At 39.3% G+C, this 20,250-nt stretch overlaps 1 protein-coding gene and 1 non-coding gene across 4 annotated transcripts in view; one reads left to right on the top strand and one right to left on the bottom strand.

Annotated features, from left to right (window-relative positions):
* The window catches only part of ITGA8 (integrin subunit alpha 8), a 110,860-nt gene that overhangs the window by 49,551 nt on the left and 41,059 nt on the right, over positions 1-20,250 (bottom strand). For all 3 annotated transcript variants that reach the window (XR_007162541.2, XM_048061719.2, XM_048061720.2), the window contains 7 exons: positions 18,106-18,151; positions 15,942-16,049; positions 10,872-10,927; positions 10,185-10,339; positions 8,916-9,053; positions 8,384-8,451; positions 7,033-7,180 (listed from right to left, as the gene is read on the bottom strand). Coding sequence is in view for 2 of the 3 variants with exons in the window: in XM_048061719.2 (XP_047917676.2) it covers positions 7,033-7,180; positions 8,384-8,451; positions 8,916-9,053; positions 10,185-10,339; positions 10,872-10,927; positions 15,942-16,049; positions 18,106-18,151 (719 nt within the window). In the remaining variant the exon portion in view is untranslated. The remainder of the gene's footprint in view (positions 1-7,032; positions 7,181-8,383; positions 8,452-8,915; positions 9,054-10,184; positions 10,340-10,871; positions 10,928-15,941; positions 16,050-18,105; positions 18,152-20,250) is intronic.
* TRNAL-AAG (transfer RNA leucine (anticodon AAG)) lies at positions 5,141-5,222 on the top strand. The gene has a single exon. It is a non-coding gene; the product is annotated as a tRNA-Leu (tRNA).

The following is a 20,250-nucleotide window of genomic DNA, read 5'->3' as shown; positions in this document are numbered from 1 at the left end:
CTTGATTTTTATTTTTTATTTTTTGAAATTCAGGTCTAAATGTTTGAACATAGATATTCATCTATATTTCATACCTTGCAGTTTCTTTATTAATACCGTATTAAACACCAGAACAGAATACTTCATCCCTTATCACACACTTTTTGTCCCTTGAAGGCTAAGCAAATAGAAAAGTTTAGGTTTTCTGCAATTTGTAGGTTATGCTTTTAGACTAAAAATGATTAATGGAACTGAACTTATATGACCGGAATCACAAAAGCTCATCTGTGGGCAAAAAGATGTGACAGGGATCTGTGATACAATTTCTTCAAAACTGAGATTAATTGCCTTTGTTTTTCCACTGATCACCTTTTTAAGGTGGTTCAATACACCTCAAATTAAAACCAGGCAGGAAGCAAGCAAGAGCAAAGAAACTTATCTACCCGGTATTGTCAGTACCATTATCTCATATGTAACTCAGCCAGATGGAAGGTTTTGCCACAAGATCCTACTACCTGCCACTGGCAGCAATTTACATTTTTATAGCAACACATGGTCTTTTTGGCAATCTTGAGCAGAAGCAAAATCCCAACAATTAACACATGTGCTCCCAGGGTGCATTTTAACTAGGAAATGACTGGATGCTCTAAGTCATCCAGGCAGCCTACAAACTTGAAACTTTCTGGTGGTCTTAGCAATGAATTACAAATTGATGCCAGAATTGTTAAGCACTACAGGCTGTGGATTAAAACACCTCTCTTTTCTTGATCAACACCTTCCAACCTTGTCTTCTGAGTAGAAATGGATGGATTAGGTACCAGGTTCCATAATCTAGCTTCTCATCTAACTGATAAATGAGAACTAGTGTTTGTCCTCAAAAGGCTCAATTTATGACTCATCTAGCCAGCCACCTTCTATTTATTCTTATAATATGAATTTTCAGGTAAGATAAGAAGGTTGCGTATCTTTTCCTATTTTAAAAGAGTATAATGATATAATTCAGAAAGGCATGGGGCTAAAAGCTCTGGATTTATCCACTGAAGAGTAAAGCTGGTTGTGATCTGCAATAGCCCTGCAGTTCCCAGCCTGAGCAGAGATAGTCATGCCAAAATACATAATGTTTTTGGTATGGAACAAATACCTAACAGGGCTTTGTATTTGCTTGATTTACTTCTAATTATTCCATGATAATTTGGCCTCCACCCATCACTACTAAGGCAGGATGGAGTTGTATGTGAAACTCTTTTGTTGGGCAAAGGATTAGTGTAGAGTATGCAGACAATGGCTTGGGGTTCAAGCACACAATCATGCTATTGTAGTGTAAGAAGTTACCATACAGCAAGTATATACTGCCTCTGGCTCTACTGCTGGCCATGGAAATGTGAGGTAATATAATGTGGTTATACTTTTTTCATTGCAGCTAATTCCTGTAATTCCACACCTACTGCATATGGACAGTTATTACAAGCCAAAAGGTTTCCAGTAACTTGTAAAGCTGTGGTAATTTTCTCATTTACCTGGTATCTGGAGCTTTTAAGTGTTCCCACGATACAACTAATGAATAACACATTTCATTATAAGTCATTGTTTCATTAACCAGTTTTTGACTGAAGGAAGTATCAGTACGTGCAAGAGTCAAAGAAACTTCAAAATCATATCCTTGACCTCAGACTTTAAGATCAAACACACTAGCTTGGGTCTTCACTTGCATGTGTTCATGTACATCTCTGCAAAGAGCTACTCTTCTGATACAGTTGCCCAGTCTAGGTTCAGTATGCTACAGAATCAGGCCGGAGATAACAAGCTAATGACAACTGAGGAATGCCAAACGCTGCATTGCATCGAGCTGAAGAGAAGAGGTAACAGGTGTGGGAATTTTCAGTTATGTATTTAACTGAAATTATTTAACACTTCAGTTAAATTATTTAACTGAAAGTATTTAACACATTCACAGTGTAATTCAAATAATACAGAATAACCCAAGAAATTATTTCCAAAAAAAAAAAATCAGGCTTAACAGAAGCAATTAAGGAATAAATTTGTCTATTAGCTAGACTAAATCCAGAGTGGCCCCATAATAAAGTAGTCTAACATCCTGTAAAAGTATAGTTGATTCAAAATGCTGGCAGCCTAACAGAATAATTTGATTCTAAAGATTTTTCGGTTCCATCGGAAATGTACCAAGTGATTTCTTTGGCTCATTACATTCCATTTGTTCGTCCCTCAGCCTACCTGTTTTGCTGCTTCTGAGATGTCTATCATCTCTGCATTAGTACAATGAAGTCTGCAGTATGGAGAAAAACAACTACACAGAGGACTGTGAATATATACAGTGAATAGTTGATGAAATCCTTGGATGCAGAGCTTTAAGAGCATGACCGCAACTGCCTCTACCACAAGCCCACCTGTCTGCCAAAATCACTCTGTATTCAATTATCTGTATTTCAGGAGTGTTCACAAATGCCGCATTGCCAGGGTGCTGTACAAAAATGAAAATAAGAAATGAAATCCCAGCTCCACTGCACCTGACAACAAAACGTTAATTTTAATCTACAGTCCATGCCTCAAAGTACCTACAGACCAAGAGAACTTTTGTCCGTATACCCCAGTGTTCCCTGCATACCAATGTGGTACGTTCTTCTGAGCTCTTGTCAAGTGGTTCAAACTGCCATAGATTTTTAAACCCCACAGGTTGCATTAAATGAGTCCTTTTCTAATTTACAGTCATTTGTACTATGACCCATAAAAATCATTATAACAAATCATCCTTGAAACAGATGGGCCTCTGATACCTAGGGTTCTGATCACTCTGGGGAAAATGAAATTGCCGGCTAATTCTTGTTTCAGGTGGTGATCCTACTGAATCTGTACATTTACCTGGGATAAATTAAACAAGAATATTGAATAAGAAGAATATAAAAGAATATCTGAGTTATTAAAATGAGTGATATTTTTCCATTGTAAATTTATTTTTTTAAATTAAGAAGACTATATTTTCTTCTTTGTCATGTTCACAGCAGTTTTAAGTAGCATGTCAGTACAGTGACATGGTTTAATGGTGGACTTGGCAGTGCTAAGTTAAAAGTTACACCAGATGATCTTAGAAGTCTTCTCCAACCTAAATGATTCTCTGATTCTATGAATACGTACAAGAACCAACCTCCATCAGCAGAAAAATGCCAGCAAATTTTAGCTTTGTCTTTTTAAAGAAAATTACAATATCAATTTCCCTCCCACATAAAGATTTAGAAATGAATTTTTTAGTTAAATGAATTGTAACATCACAAAGACCATTCTTTTCAAAAATATACTTTTACAGTTTAAAATCAGTAGAAAGAACAAACTTTCTTTCAGTACCATGTGTAATTCTTGTGTAAGCTGTACCTGCAGTGTAGAAGGCAAGATGATAACAACGATGTAGACAGCAGGACTAATGTTCTGATACTTCTCAGAAAGAATGTAATGACATCTCTTTTGATAGAATAAGTATGAAAACAGAATATGAAATAAATTCTGTGCTCTAGTGAACTAACTAAACGTGGGGAAAATGAAGGCAATTCTTCCATAAATATGGGAGGATTCAGAATTTGACTTGTCAAAAATGTATATTACCTTCCACAAAAACTGAAGAATATGAAAAGCTTTGTTATGTTTCCTAGGTTTTAAAAAAGAAAAAGTAATATCTTTTGCCAACCCATTTCTAGCTTATCCTCATTCTTGCAAAACACCAGACTCTCACAGCTCTTTTTCCCTTCCTATCCCCCCTGAGCCTACCCTTCTGGCACTACAAAATTCAAGTCTTCCTAACGTAATGAAAAGCCCTGAGTGATTTCTGTCTGGTCCGAATGATAGATATGTGTGGGCTAATATGTGTGGGCTTTGGAGTAAGTGACTCCCCTGACATCCTTGGTAATGGCCAAAAGAACAGCCAAAGATTCCCAAAGAGCAGCAAAGGAAAAAGACAGCCAGGTGTACATGTTAAAGAGAACTTAAGTTTTCCTTATGCCTTGTAGATCACAGTATGAAAAAAGGGAGTATGCTAAGAGAATAAAAGAAATGCAGATGACAGCAAGAGGCTGGTGTCTTTACTTATTTGTGCACAAATATATGCTTTTGAGAAGTGAGTTTTCAGAGAATTTCCACATTACCATCTTCAGTGACAGCATTAATTCTTGTCATTTTTTTTTTCCAAATTGGGTTAAAAGCCCAATAATAAAGGCACTGACAGAAGGAGAGTAAGGAAATACTTTGTAAGTTACTTTCAACTTCCTTAAAGAAATTTGCCTTCAGAAAGGAAATTAACTTGCTTTCTCCCACTCTCACCCTTGAGGCCCTGCTGCACATTCCAGGCACTGACAGAAAAAAAGAAAGTTCATGTTGCAACAGCCCGGGAGACTTATGTGCAGATGAGGTGATTCAGACTCGCTGTCCAACAGAGAATACAAGAACACTCTGCTTGTTTGCAGGATAGTGTTTCGTCTGTGCTCTTAAAAAACAAACAGATCCCAAAAGGAAACACTGTGTGTTCAGTACAGCTCAGCGGGACGTGAGTCAGCCCTTTTGTGAACATTGCCACATTTCACATTATAACTGCTTTTTTGGCCTATCCGTAAGATAAGTTAATTGAATAGAAAGGAGGTCAACTTCGTCAAGTTTATACTGCAGTTAATGTTCAATTATTCAGGATATCAGAGACTGGAATACCCTTAGCAATGGTAAAACACTGCTGGGCTGGTAGCATGAGACAGAAGTGTCCGGGTGTCTGGGGTTCAGCAGGGCTTATTGACCCTGACTGAGAGGCGGTAACACCATGGGATCCCCCATGGGTTGACTGGTTCAAAATCTGAACTATGTGAATAGCTCTCACACTAGAAGAAACATGACAGTACTTGTGTGGCACCATACCTAAGTTAATGACGAGGAACTGGACCTGATCTGGCTCTGAACCAGGATGCACCTGACTTTCCCATCTGCATGTGACACGGCTGATCTTCAGCCCGGGCTGTGAGCGCAAAGATAGCTGAGAGTCGATGGGATCTCCTCTCCTAAGAGGCACCCGTCCACTTGCTGCTTTCAGCCTGCACAGCCTACGTAGGTTAACTGGGCGTGTCCATAAGCACCTGAGGGGAGGGTGCACGGATGACAGAGCCAGGACCAGGCAGGTAGTGTGGCCGAGCGGTCTAAGGCGCTGGATTAAGGCTCCAGTCTCTTCGGGGGCGTGGGTTCGAATCCCACCGCTGCCAGCAGCTCTTTTATGGAACTGGTCACCTTGAATGCAATCACACAGCATATGTGGGACAAGTGGGGGATCAGGACCAGTCAGGCTCCCACACAATTCTCCTGGAGAAGCTGGCAGCCAGCCCATGGCTTTGACTGGTACGTGATTTGCTGGGTTAAAAACTGGCTGGACAGCCAGGCCCAGAGAGTGGTGGTGAATGGAGTGAAGTCCAGCTGGCGAGCAGTCACCAGTGGTGCTCCCCAGGGGTCAGTGTTGGAGCCCATCCTCTTTAATATCTTTATCGATGATTTGGAGGAGGAAATTGAGTGCACCCTCACTAAGTTTGCAGACAACACCAAGCTGGGGGGAAGTGTCGATTTGCCGGAGGGTAGGAAAGCCCTGCAGAGGGACCTGGACAGGATGGGTCGATGGGCAGAGGCCAATGGGATGAGGTTCAACATGGCTACAGGCCAGGTCCTGCACTTTGGTCACAACAACCCCATGCAGCGCTACATGCTTGAGGGGAGAGTGGCTGGAGAGCTGTGCAGAGGAAAAGGATCTGGGGGTGCTGGTTGATGCTTGCCTGGACATGAGCCAGCAGTGTGCCCGGGTGGCCAAGAAGGCCAACGGCATCCTGGCTTGTACCAGAACAGTGCAGCCAGCAGGAGCAGGGAGGTGATCGTCCCCCTGTACTCGGCTCTGGTGAGGCCGCACCTCAAGTACTGCGTTCACCTTTAGGCCCCTCACTACAATAAAGTGGCCTGGTTTCAGTTAGGACAGAGTTAATTTTCCTCCTAGTAGCTGGTAGGGTGCTATGTTTTGGATTAGGATGAGAAGAGCGCTGATAACATGCTGATGTTTTAATTGTTGCAGAGCAGTGTTTACACCAGGCCAAGGACTTTTCAGCTTCTCGCTCTGTCCTGCCAGCGAGCAGGCTGGGGGTGCAGCAGGAGCTGGGAGGGGACAGACCCAGGACAGCTGACCCAAACTGGCCAAAGGGGTATTCCATACCGTCTGACGTCATGCTAAACAATATATAGGGGTGGCTGGCCGGGGTGGGGGGACCGGCTGCTCGGGGATAGGCTGGGCATCGGTCAGCGGGTGGTGAGCAATTGCATTGTGCATCACTTGTTTCGTACATATTATTATTATTATTATTATTATTATTATTATTATTATTATTATTATCCTGTCTTAATAAACTGTCTTTATCTCAACTCACAGGCTTCACTTTCTCGTTTCTCTCCCCCATCCCAGAGAGGGAGGGGGGGAGGGTGAGTGAACGGCTGTGTGGTGTTTAACTGCTGGCCAGGTTAAACCACAGCAAAAGGACGTCGAGGTCCTGGAGCATGTCCAGAGAAGGGCTACGAAGCTGGTGAAGGGCCTGGAGCACAAGTCCTGTGAGGAGCGGCAGAGGGAACTGGGGTTGTTTAGTCTAGCGAAGAGGAGGCTCAGGGGAGACCTCATTGCTCTCTGCAACTGCCTGAAAGGAAGGTGTGGGGAGCTGGGGGTCAGCCTCTTCTTACAGGTAACTAGTGATAGGACTAGAGGGAATGGCCTCAAGGTGTGTCAGGGGAGATTTAGGTTGGAAATTAGGTGAAATTTCTGCTCAGAAAGAGCAGTCAGGCATTGGAACGGGTTGCCCATGGAGGTGGTGGAGTCCCTGGGGGTGTTTAAGGAGAGGCTGGACCTGGTGCTTAGGGACATGGTTTAGTGGGTGACATTGGTGGTAGGGGGATGGTTGGACCAGATGATCTTGGAGGTCTTTTCCAACCTTAATGATTCTAGGGTTCTATGATTCTATGATTATCACTAACATTTTGATTTTCATTTACCTTGTTGTTGCGTTCAACACCAGTGTAATCTGCTTCAGGTGGAATCTTTATATGTAGCTCAGCTTCATAGGCTCCTTCTCCATCATTCCTTGGATTTATTATGAGCATTACACAGTTTTCTTCTCCAATTACTAGCGGATCTTTATCTCTGTATAGAACATACAACTTGTCAGGAATTTACATATGATTAAAGCAGAAAGCCATTTTGCTCTCATAGCATCTGTTCTGGAAAATATTGTGTGAATACAGAGTAAAACTTTTTTTTTTTTTTTTTTAATAAAAAATGATTCAATGGAAAAGTATGCAAGCACCTGGGAAGGAGACAGTTCAAAGGAAAACACATACCATGGATGATCAGAGTAGACTACCAGAGAATCTGAAAGTCAGTTGTATAAAATTTCAGAGCCTGACTATTTTCAACCTAGAGACAAGTATCTAGTGGAGGAAAATACTTGCCACCAGAGACCCATCAGCACTTCTTTCTGGAGGGAACAGAATTGGTGGGATTTCAGTTATCCCTTCATGCCTGTTGTACAATGAACAGACAGAAGCTCTCCTGAGAACTGCAATGGCACTGTGACCTTTCCTTTCACAGCTATCTACTGATTTTGATGGCACAGAGACAGATAACAGGAAGTTCTGGCTGAATACGAGAGGGCAGTTCTTTACCGTGATGGTGAGAGAGCACTGGAACAGGCTGCCCAGGGAGGTTGTGGAGTCTCCTTCTCTGGAGATATTCAAAACCTGCCTGGATGTCATCCTGTAATGTGCTCTAGGTGATCCTCCTCGGTGGGGGGGGGGTGGACTAGATGATCTTCAGAGGTCCCTTCCAACCTCGGCCATTCTGTGATTCTGTGATTCCATGTAACTGCCAGAGGTTCCCCACTTATCCTGCTTGGTGTATTTCTCCCTCCACAGGAGGAATTGTTGCCATGTTTTGAAATTCTTTTATTCTTTGATTCATTTAGTTCACTGTACAGTGAGTTCAAGAGAATTGTGTCCCAAGTTCAAATTTACTGTCACAGTGAAATAAGTACATTTAAAAGCTCCTCTGAACAACAATTGGTGTTATCTCTTGGCATTCAGAGAACTAGTACTGCTCCTAACACTTGCAAACTGTATTTTCTATAACATTTAAACACCATGAACATGTCTGACAAATACATACTTTATAAGTGTATATTTCTCCACTTCTTGGTTTTCTAGATGAATTAGATGCACAAGTTAAAATCTGGAAATCAGGTAGAATAAGTAGATACAGAAAACAACAGAACTGTGCTTCATTCTGCTAAAGCAGTTAGAATTGTCTGGGTTTTGTTTTATACAGCATCATTTATTTTATTTAACTTACGGCATAGCAGAAAGCTGCAAGTCAGGAATGCACAAGTTGTCCTCCCCACAGTCTACCAGAATGTAAGCCTGTGTAGTCACAAAAAATATATATATAATACAGTTAGTAAATGCTTGAAAGTCCAGATCACTTCATTAAATATCCCGAATTTAAATGTCTTAAATGCCACTACCGCTGCCCTTCTGAATTAATCTCCTTTCTACAAGTTCCTTTCCACTTAAGTATTGTTGGAGACTATTTAGATTGTAAACTATGTCCTTACCAGAATAATAACATCTTTCAGGCCCTTTCCCACAGTAACTTGGCTTACATATCGTAAAATGCAATCAAAACTATGAACACAACAAAATTTTGGAAATGCTTTAAAGGATTCCCTGGTTCTATATTTATCTTCAATATACATTTTGAATTAATTAAATCCTTGTTGTGCAATTTCTGGGCCTGATACTCCGTTTAAAGAAAAATGACACACATAATACTTCCAAACATTTTCGAGTTTATATACAGAAGATGCTGCATGGAAAATTCATACCTGTTCTGTTAATGAGCTTTTCTGGTAATAATTCAGTATTGGCTTCACAGTCAAGCCATCTTCATAATGGGATTCATCCAAGCTATAATTCAAGTTTATATTGATGGGAGACAATTTATCTCTAAATTCTGTTTCATCCTGTGAGAGACAATCATATAATAAAAAACATTATTTTAATGTAATTCTTTCAGATGAATAGGGTATTGCAACAGATTCAGAATTAGTCTTATTGAAGGTAGAGATATGATTCTTTGACAGGTGCTGGCCAAAATCTGCCTATTTGTAACATCATTATGAAAGCAAAGTGACTCACATGTAACTGGAATGCCCAGAACACATTGCCTCCACAGCCCCACATCTGGAAGAAGCTGGCTGAGCTGAGTAGACTCAGAATATTTTCAAAGCATTAGCTTAAAATGAAGCTGTTTAAAAGAGACACGCAAAACCAAATGCTATCAGCTGCTGCCCGCCTTCCGTTTGGAATGGAGGGAGTGCATGCGTGGATTTGTGGAGGTAATATTGTTGGTTTGTTCCATAACCAATGACTTATATGGATTAGTGATGGTAAAACTCCACCAACTCCATTGTCTTGATGCTGTCTTACATACATCTTGAGACTCCTCTATTTCACCTCCCATTTCATTTCTAGGACCAGCCTTGGAATCTGCTTCAATGGCAGGAGGTAATTCTAGCTGCAAGTGAGTAACCAACGACCTTTTCTCCTTCATAACTTAAGCACCACTGTTTTAATTTTTCAACAAATATTTTAAAAGATTTTAAAAATATTTTAAATAATGTATTAATTTAGGCCAATGTTGTTGGCAACATGCCTTTAACATATTTGTTGGAACTGAGTTGAAATGACATTTAACAAGTTCAGTTGATTATTCTACTGCACATACTATAAGAGAGAACAATATTGCACTTTTGTATAAGGAGATTCAGTGTTTAATCAGAATTTACAGAAGAGCATGAAACGAACATATTTGTACACAGAAGAACTGTACACTCTTCTTCAAAGGAAATCTTCCTTTTATACTTACATTGACAAAAAATCAGACAAAGATTTACATGGGAATTCTTGCTGAGGTAGAAGAATGGTCTGGACACTCAGGCCAGGCCTTTCTTATCTCTCTTTTCTCTAATTCTGGGATCTAAGAACACTCTAAAATGTGCTTGCTTTTCAAATGGCTCCCCCTTTTTATTAACCTTTTAAAATCCCTGATACTACTCAAATTATGGTGACAGTCCAAAATATTTTAAACTTACTCTGAGATAAACAAGAAAGTCCTGGCAACGGAGCTGTTTCTGTCTTTCTATCACAATGGAGAAGTAATGATGTGACTGATGGTAGTCAAAGAAGAGAGTCCTTTTAACAGCTCCTTTCTGTTTCAATGAATCTAACTGCAATTCACCTTTCAGCACTAAAGAATATAAGTAAATTGAGTATTTATTTATTTAACATGGAAAGAAAAAATAGCAAACAATTCATTAAATATTACAGTTAATAACTAGCATTAACATAACAAATAACTAGCAAAGTCTTCCAAGTAAAACTAATCCATGCCCAAGGTATCTGTTTGTTTAGGAGCATACTAGTTTTTGATTCAAAGTATGTCCTCCATGTAACTTCAGTCAACCTTTGCAAGTTCATTTACAGATCATATGTGTAGTATACAGGAAATCTGTTTTTTATTTTTGTTTGCTTGTTTATTTGTTTTCAGAACAGAACATTCTCCAGCTGGGTACAAGCTTATTTTTGTAAAATGGCTAAAAATGAATAAAAAATCCTTCAAGTGAATAAGACAAGATTTGTGCTTATATAAGTACCCTTTTAACTGCATTTTCTTACCTTAGGAACATTGTAGTCCTATTATCTTTCAAGGCATAAGAAAAAAAACAAATCCGAATTTAAGTGGGACAGACTAAATTGCAGGAATATAAAACATTTCTTACCTATCTCATCTGAAATACTTTGACCTTCAAATGCTGCGCAGACTTTTACTGTAAAACTAGGTATAAAAAGAAGAAGTAATTATTAGCATAAAGAGAGCTTATCTGACGAGTAGCAATTCCCAAATCATACCCATGTTTTTGTTTCCTTTTCTTAAATGATGTTCACTGAGATCTGTATTTAGGCACCCAACATATCCCCTAACTAATTCAGCAAGTCTCCCGGGCTCCACCAATACTCAAAGAAGAAAGACAGGGTAGCCTCTGAATATCTTCCCAGGAAAGATATAGAGAACTTTTCCAACTAATTCTACAGAAAGCCTATAGAGATCATCCTTGTAATACTACTGGCAAAGTTGGGTTCCTAATGCTGAGCTTCAGCAAGCCACTATTGTATGAGGCTGCCTGTAGAAGTCCTTTCTGCTTCATCATGCTGAAGAAAGAAAGCCTTCCATGATTTCAAGATGGTGCAATTCAATACAAAGTGTCCCTGGTTACCAATCATTCTTACGGAATACTTCAATGGGTTCAGAAAATATTTTGCTTTGTATAGGGAAGAATCAGCTGAACATGGATAGTAAGTCATCATTGGAAGATGTGAAACCAGCATATTTTACAGTAATACCTTGGGTTAAATAGAAATATTTTTGAATTAGCCATTGCTCTTCATCTCCTCCTATAGTTACACTGTATACTAAATTCTCCATGTAGTGGATTAAAAACCAGCAACACAATCTTTAAAATAACCTGCAATAATATTCTAATTGAATGTTTGCTTTCTCTGACAAACGTAATGAAACTGTGCCACATCTGGGATTCATATAACTTTCATGACCTTATTAAATATTTTCCTCTTGGCCAAAAACTTTGCCTTATGCCATTAAGCTATGCTTAACCATAGCCTTCAAATGACATTAGGAGTGTCGATTCATGTTCCATGCAGAAATTGCAAATTCAGTCACATTCCTACTTCTTTAGAATGATGAGTTAACAGACGAAGAACCGATCATTTGCTGACACAAAAGGGCAAGAACAAACAACATGAAAGAGAAAAGCTTGTGTAATTGCATAAATGCGGTTTAGACGTCAGGCTTCACAAACTAGTCTGACATGTCATAGCATAGAAGAGCATTTGCTCAAATGTAAACTCACAAGATGCCATTGTGTGTTGAACTTGGTGATCTCACTTCCTGATATCTCAAATAATTTTTGCACTATCCTGTTTAAAAAATGGTTGAGTGAAAAATCCAGCTTGAAATGGATTGTAATCAGAATTGAATTAATTGTTAAATTGCACAACTATAATGTATATTTAATTGATTGTAGTGAATGCAATAATTCATAATACACATTTGATAACCCAAGTCATGTTCTGAAGTACTATGGTAAGAGCCAAGATTTAATCCTTCCTTTCCAGGCACAGTATGTCAAGAAGAGAATGGCAATGCAAAAAAAATCAAAACTTTGGAATTTATCAGTCTCTTGGCTCTGCCCATCTGACTGGCAAGACTGTGGGTTTAGCAGAATTCCACCACCCATTTCTGATTTCAAGGATACTCAGTTCAGAAACAGTTCTACAGAGAGATATCCTCATCACTTTGACAAGAAGTTGCTGTGGAGATTTTGCAGGATGTTTTAGCCATGAGAAAAAGAAAACAGAGGAAAAGGTAGACCACAGAAGAGGCCAGGATATTTTTGAGATTTAAGATCTGACTCCTTGGCACATGAAGAAACATAATAATTGATCTTCTGAGCTTGCAGGAGCCATAAAGCAAACAAGACAATTAACAATAAAAGGAAGGAAACTTCAGCAGGTAAGAAAAGCCTGGGAAATGGCCCATCATCCTTAAGCATACGATCTTTTCTGTGCTATCAGTCTTATTTCTCTGTAGGAGATCCCTGCACTGCATTTATTCAACAGTGTCTGCCATCACAATCAGCTCATGGTTTGATCAGTATTCAGTTGTGACTATGAAATACAGGGAAAGCCTTCAAACTGAACACACTAGCTTTCCCTGGTAATCTTGGACTAACAAAGCAGTTTGTTTGAAATAATTTTATGTTCTTCAGTCAGACAGAAACATTTTTAATGCTATTAGAACAAGCTTAAAAGTATTTCTTTTCATTCAAAACATGTAGCATAGATGGGGATAGTGTCTTGAGAAGTGAAAATAGTATTAGAAAAACAAAAAAGATGGTTACCCCCCAAAAATGTTTTTTGGGCTGCCATTTTTACTAGAAATAATTGAATTTAATCTGACTGTGCTACTGGGTGAAAAAAATAGGAAATGTACTTGAGGAAGTGACAAGTTTGGAATTATCAGATCCTACCAGAAATTACTTGTCATTGCTGGCTATTTTTTCAGAATACAGAACTGCACACAGACAGGAAGATGGATAATGCCTTAGCAGAAAGGCACTCAAAGTTTTGATGGTATAGACCTTCATCTGGGCAAAGTAATGAAGGCCTTCAGTCCCCGACTGTGGGGCACTGATCACATCCAGGTTCCAATGAAGCCAGTGGGAGCAGGAATTGCTACCTCTATTTTTCAAACCTTTCAAAAAAAAAAAAGTCTGTTTACATTGTCTTTGACAGCTTCAAAGTTGCAGAATTTGTTCCAAATTTGTTAGTTTCTATTTGTATGTTTCTAGAAGTTCAGGACAATTCTCGTAAGATTGTGTATAAAAATAACTTTTTATGCATGCTTCCTCTGCACTTCAGTTTTCCAAATTATATAATGGCAAAAATAATATTTTCCTAATACTAGAAAGTGTACAATAATCTACATTATTCATACTTTACACTTCCTGAAACTGTTCTGGTAGGAGGTTTTCTTTCATTCTAATTTTGCAATGTCAGTCAGTAGACATTTTATACTACCAGCACAGCTGGCTAAGGGATACAGAAATCTATCCCAAGGGACTGAAGAATTCCTTGCCTGTTGGAGTTTCCCTACTAATTATTTTCATATGTACTATACAAGCTTATATCAACTAAGGAGAAAAATTACAGCATGGAAAATAGCAGCTGGTCTTCAGTCAGTTCATAATACGAACTAAATCTTTAGGGAAGAATATTTTGGAATAAAGCAAACAGAAATTAAATTATGCTCATAGTAAAAGTCTCGTAGATATGAACCAAACATCTTCTGTCTTTTTGTAATACAGAAGTGAAAAGTAATGAAAAAACTACATGTTACACAAGCCTTTTTTGAACAGTACCTTAGAGCAGGAATACATTTTTAGCAGAGATGTTTTTATTCAATTGTCTTGTGCAAAAAAAATAAACATATCTTTTTTTTTCTTCCAGTAAACTGTCAGTAAATGCTATAATATTGATTTTTTTTTCCAGTACAAATCCTATCCAAAAGATTCTTTAAAAGTCTTAAAAACTGAAGTTTTGGGGAAAAAAAATCAAATGCACTTGGAACAATGAATATGCTACAGCCCAGTGTTGATACTTTGAATTTTTTATTGCATCAACTATTAAAACAAAATTTGCTTGAATCAAAATATAAAGATAGATCTTTATCTAGAACCTCCTTCAGAAAGGGCTAAACTTTTTAAAGTTCTGGGACCACACAGTTCTACCAAGTGCATTCTACCTTCCCCTGTAGGTGGGTGATTTTACTACACACAATGTAGAAAAGAGGAATGTAATGATAAATATAAGCAGTTCCATAAAGAGTAAAAGAATAGAGTAAAAGTGAAAATCTCTTGAAAACCCTGTCCCAGATTTTGACAGTCAGTAGATGTAGCACTTCCTGAGTCACAAATTGCATCCACTGCATTTAAAGCCCATATATTTAGTGGTTTAATGGTGTCAGAGTTGAGTTCCTGTATGTCTCTTAAGTAAACTGTTTCTGGTCATGATTATTTTTTATTTTTCATATTTATCAATTTGATGTAAAACCTCCTTTACTAACTCTAATGTTTGAGACTATTTTTAGAACTCATCTCCCATAAAGAATGTCTCCAGTGTGGGGAGTCCCTCTGACCACCTCTGGTTTAAAAGCAGTGAAAAATTTGCGCAGTCACCTTGTCTTTCTCCTTTACACCTTGATATGCTTTTAATACATCCCATGTTCTTCAGGCTTTGTGCCCCTAATGTGTTTAAATAAAATTATAAGACTAGTTTTTATATTTTAGAAATTTGTTCCATACAGTCTCTCTGGCAGGACTTACTGGAATTTTATATTCAACTTGCAAGTGTTTATGCTCTGTTTTGTTTTTAGTTTCCTCATTTGTTATGATTTCAACTTTTAAAAAGCATCTAATGTATTCCTAATAGCCTGTTTTATCAGCTGTTATTTGTGGTCCTTTCTAAGTGATTTTCTTCTAGTGTTGTAAATGCACCTGCATGTGGTGCTAATACTATTAGATGGCCTCCAACTGTCCTACAACATTTATATTTGTAACTGATCCTGAATTGTTTCAATTTGCTTCAAGGTTCTGAGTGTACTTTTTCTTTTCAAAGTTAAATGCTACTACGGCAGAGGGTTTCTCTAAGGATCTATCCAACATTGTCCTGCCTGATGCACTAAAAATAGCTTTCCTCTGACCAAAGACAGCCAGAAACAACATCCCGTGAACTGCTCTCAGCATAGTGAGCAGGACACCTGCTCTCTTCCACAAAGGGCTAAGATCTCTCTTTCTGTAGCAGAAATTGGTGGGACCACCAGCTCTTTGCATCACTTTCACTGTGACATTTTCTCAGCAAAGATGTGTGTTTTGTCAGGTGAATGCTTCTGTGGTTTGTCAGTCTTGGCTGTTACACGTTTCACTCATCCAGACACTGAATGTGATTTTGCAGCTTGATCCTGTAAAACACTGAACATCCTCCCATGAAGGAGGATATCACACCACTGAACTTTCAGTTACTTCATTTAGAGAATCTGTGAAGTATTGGAAGGTGTCAAAAAGAACTCTGTTCTATATCATTTTGTTGTTGCACTTATAGCATATTTGAATACTTGTATGTTCAACAAAAAGCTGTGAGAAAAGCTGGGATTGGGAAGTTATTTGAGAAAAAAGAGGATGCTGAAGATGTTTTTTGTCTAATCATGAACTTACCAGGCTACCAAAAGCTGAGAGCCAGGGAGCTGACAAGTCTTATTGTCTGGATTGACAATCATAGGGTTCAGAATGAGCAGAGCATTCACGGTCACAACAGGTCTGGCTCTGAGGGACAGAAATAACATTCACTACATGCAGCACATTAGTACCTAGGTTGCATCAGAGAAAACAACTGAGAGAGCCACAAAGAAGCTTGAAATGTAGGGTGACGTTGGAGAAAATACTTTTGTAATGCTGCTCCTACCCAAAAGACCTTTGATTTTTTTTTTTGGTCAGAAACTACCTTTCTGCTATGACATTTTGAAAGTTCTTCACAAAAACCCCACAGGTTAACAGCAAACAGCATCGCTGAAACAGTATGCTACACTTAGCAATAGGTCCGTCCTGGGACTCAGGCACATCAGACACATTTCATCACACTGGGTTTTCACAAAGGACCAGAGCCTGCCTTTTGGAAATTACAGAAGTCCCTTGGCTGTTATTTTATAAACTGTCAGGTTTGTGTTTCTTCATGAACAGTGATATATTCAGGCTTGCTATCACTGTTTAAGGTTCTTCAAAAAATGAACATAATTTAGTTAAAATAGAAGTTGATTTAGAATTATCTTAAGCCAACAATAAAGTAAACTCTGTCTGACATCATGTCTTGAGACAATTGACTTTGGAAAATGAGAATAATCATCACAGAAAATTCTGCTGAGCATGTCAGTACATGGTTGTGGTGATGGGAAACATCCCTCTGAAAAACAATCTGCTAGTAAGTAATGAGCTAATCTGTAATTGAGAGCATTTTAAAAGAGAAAACAAAATTCTGTTAAGACGATACTGTTTTACAGTAACTTAGATAATTCTGCCAAAAATAGCTTACTACAGTTACTTTCCACATATTTTAACCCACAGTTGAGCTTTTATGATCACTTTTCTGTATTGTTTCAGCAAGACACTCAAAAAATAAAGTTACTTCCTTCATTTCTGTGCAACAGGGAAAACCTTTTTTTGTAGCAAAGTTCAGCTAATAAAACTTTCTCCAGTATGACAAGTTAGGTATTTGGTACACTCTGGACAGGAAACAGAAAGATTGAGGGATTCTTGCTTGCTATTCACCTTCCTAAATGAAATAGAACACATTTTTTATTGCTATCTAAAGTACACAGTGGATCTAATTCTCCAATGTTTCACATCCTGTGCAGTCATTTAATGCCGCTGCAAAGTGATGCATTGCAAAATATTTGCATGATTCTAAAACAGGGCAGCAGGAAAACCAGGTCTTCTCACTGTGCTTACAGTGTTACCAAAAATGAGCTAATGCTCCTGTTCTACAAAATTCTTATGCTTTGACAAATATTCATCCAGGAAACAGAACATGCCTTCTCTCAGACAGGTACTGTTCGGAATACAGACAGCAAGAAGACAGAGAGGAATCAGGATATATGACTACACTGTTGCAGCAACAGATGGTGAATATTTAAATGCAAAGAACTGTCTGCATGTCAGCATTAACAGGGCTGCAGCAGATTTTCATTTATGCATTTGGTAGTTGTAATTTATACTTCTAATCAAACGGTGCATTTAGCGAAAACCAGTAGTCAGCCAACAACTCTGGAGATTTGCAAAGGGCATACATTTTTTCTAAATTGAAGCAAAAAGCAGCAGTCTTTATTTCTAATAAATAGTTTGTGTCTTAATGTACACGACCACCAAAGGGTCAAGAGTCACCTGAAAATCTGAATTTCTTATTAGCACCACTCTTCCAAGAAATAAATGAATTTTCAGTGTTGTGCTTCATAAATTTCTCTCTGACAAGCTGTAGGGAGAGCTTTTTGACTATACAGAATTTTGCGTGAGGTTACTTTAAAGGTAGAAAAGACACTATTTTCTCTTCTTATCTAATTTAAAATTAACTGAGGAGTCAAGTGTTCCAGAAGGAGTTCCTTGAACTAAGGCTAAGCATGGAAATTTTCATGAAAAATGGGAAGTTTTGAGAATGAGAAAAAAGAAACCTGTAAAACAACATTTGTTGCTCACACAATGTTTCATTTATCATATGTAATCAGCATCTTTTACACATTGCACCAGGGAAACACAGAAATGTGACACTTGTTTATTCACAGATCTCCTACTGAAGCTGTAAAATTAAAAATCCATTGTATTTATCACGTACCTGTAAACAACTGCTTTTCCAGCTCCAAATGCACCCACAATTAAATCTGGAGAAAGAAAACAGCTTCAGAAGAACTATATAGACGCCTCTCATGCATTTTTTTCCCATCCTAAATAAGATTAATTATATTCAGAATGCAGTAACATGAAACAAATGTAATTCCCACTTTCTTAGCAATATTTTCAACACTGCTATCTCAAAGAAAACATTTAAGACTGGACAAGACTGGCTCATAAATATCTTGGTTGTATCCAGTCAGTGTCAATTTGTTTAACACAGGATCAGGCATGGCACAATCTTGCTTCTCCGCAGCTTGTATTGAAGAGTAAGAATGCCTTCAACTTCCATACATTTTCATAGACTCACAGAATCACAGAATGAATGGATTGGAAGGGACATTAAAGATCATCCAACTCCAACCCCCTGCCATGGGCAGGGACACCTCCCACCACACCAGGCTGCCCAAAGCCCCATCCAGCCTGGCCTTGAACACCTCCAGGGATGGGGCATCCACAGCTTCTCTGGGCAGCCTGTGCCAGTGCCTCACCACCCTCTGAGTGAAGAACTTCTTCCCAATATGTAATCTAAGTATTTCCTCTTTTAATTTAAAACCATTACCTCTGTCCTATCCCTACACCCCCTGACAAAGTGTCCCTCCCCAGCTTTCCTCTAGGCCCCCTTTAGGTACTGGCAGGCCTCTGTAAGGTCTCCCCAGAGCCTTCTCTTCTCCAGGCTGAACAACCCCAGCTCCCTCAGCCTGTCTTCACAGGAGAGCTGCTCCAGCCCTTTGATCGTCTTCATGGTCCCCCTCTGGACTTGTTCTAACAGGTCCATGTCCTCCTGGTGCTGGGGGCCCCAGAGCTGAGAGAAGCACTCCAGGTGGGGTCTCACAAGAGGGAGAGAATCCCCTCCCTCGCCCTGCTGCCCACGCTGCTTTTGATGCAGTCCAGGCTATGGTTGGCTTTCTGGGCTGCAAGTGCACGTTGCCGGCTCATGTTGAGCTTCTCATCCACCAATATCCCCAGGTCCTTCTCCTCAGGGCTGCTCTCAGTTTTATCCCAAACCACTAACTGACCATTACACAAAGAGATGCAAACCAACTTTTTGGTCACTCGCATGCAGTTCACATTGAAAGTTAATGGTGTTCCTTCTTGACAATCCTTCCAGTCCTGCTTTGTGCTTTAAGTCATTTGTTCATTAGTTTAGGCACAATAATTCTTTGTGACCACGAATACAAGACATAGATTGGAGAATGGCTGATTTCATAGGTACTAGTGCTTTCAGCATCACAGGAGGATGTGTTAAGGCTTGTAATAGTTATCAGTTGAAAGCCATCATCGGTCACCATTTCGAACAAATAGGGTCAACAGTGCTAGCATTTCACTGGGCCTTGTGCACATCTTTGTTACTGGGCCTGGGTTGGAATCCTACAGGCCCAAATATTTCCTCCTTTTGTCTGGAGTCCCCATACAGGGCTCTCTGGAAAGATCCCAACTGGCTTGCTGGAAAGATCTCCAGTTCCTGTTGGAGAAAAGCTGGGGCCAAGCAGCAGGGAACAAAGGATCAGCTTTTCTGCTGCTTCTAGCTGGAGCCCAAATGGGAAATGAGATTTGTTTTGTTTTCATATGCCCTAATGAACTGCCCAGCTGGGTACCTCTTTCTCTCTACTGTTGCTATCCTATGGTTTGATTTACAAACGTGCCGTTTGGTAGGCTGGGTCTTACAACAGGCCTTGCAGTGGCACAGACTGGCAATCTAAACTGATCTAACTGAGTTCATGGAACCAGTAGACACGGCTGAAAAACAACCCCTTACTTGCTGTTTCCGTAGTTTGAGCACTGGTTTGCTTAGAGGCACTGAAGTCATGGAGCATAACGCAACTACACAGCTCTGATGCTAATTGGCCTGGTGGGTTCAGGCCAGTCCGGCAGCGTGTTTTCCAGTGCTGTCTGCCCTTCAGATGGTCAGGATTTAACAGCTTTAAACAAGCACACCACATGGGCAACAGCCTGTCCTACAATGGATTCCACTGATGAACATCCTCATAGGAGAGGGCATGGACAGTTTATGATCTTCCCTGATCTTCCTTTTGTATAACATTTACATTTTTCTGCTTCCATTGGCCTTACAGAAACATGCTTCAGA

Source organism: Anser cygnoides, chromosome 2 (assembly GCF_040182565.1).
Source record: "Anser cygnoides isolate HZ-2024a breed goose chromosome 2, Taihu_goose_T2T_genome, whole genome shotgun sequence".
Taxonomy (NCBI): domain Eukaryota; kingdom Metazoa; phylum Chordata; class Aves; order Anseriformes; family Anatidae; genus Anser; species Anser cygnoides.
This window is presented reverse-complemented; position numbering and strand designations above follow the sequence as displayed.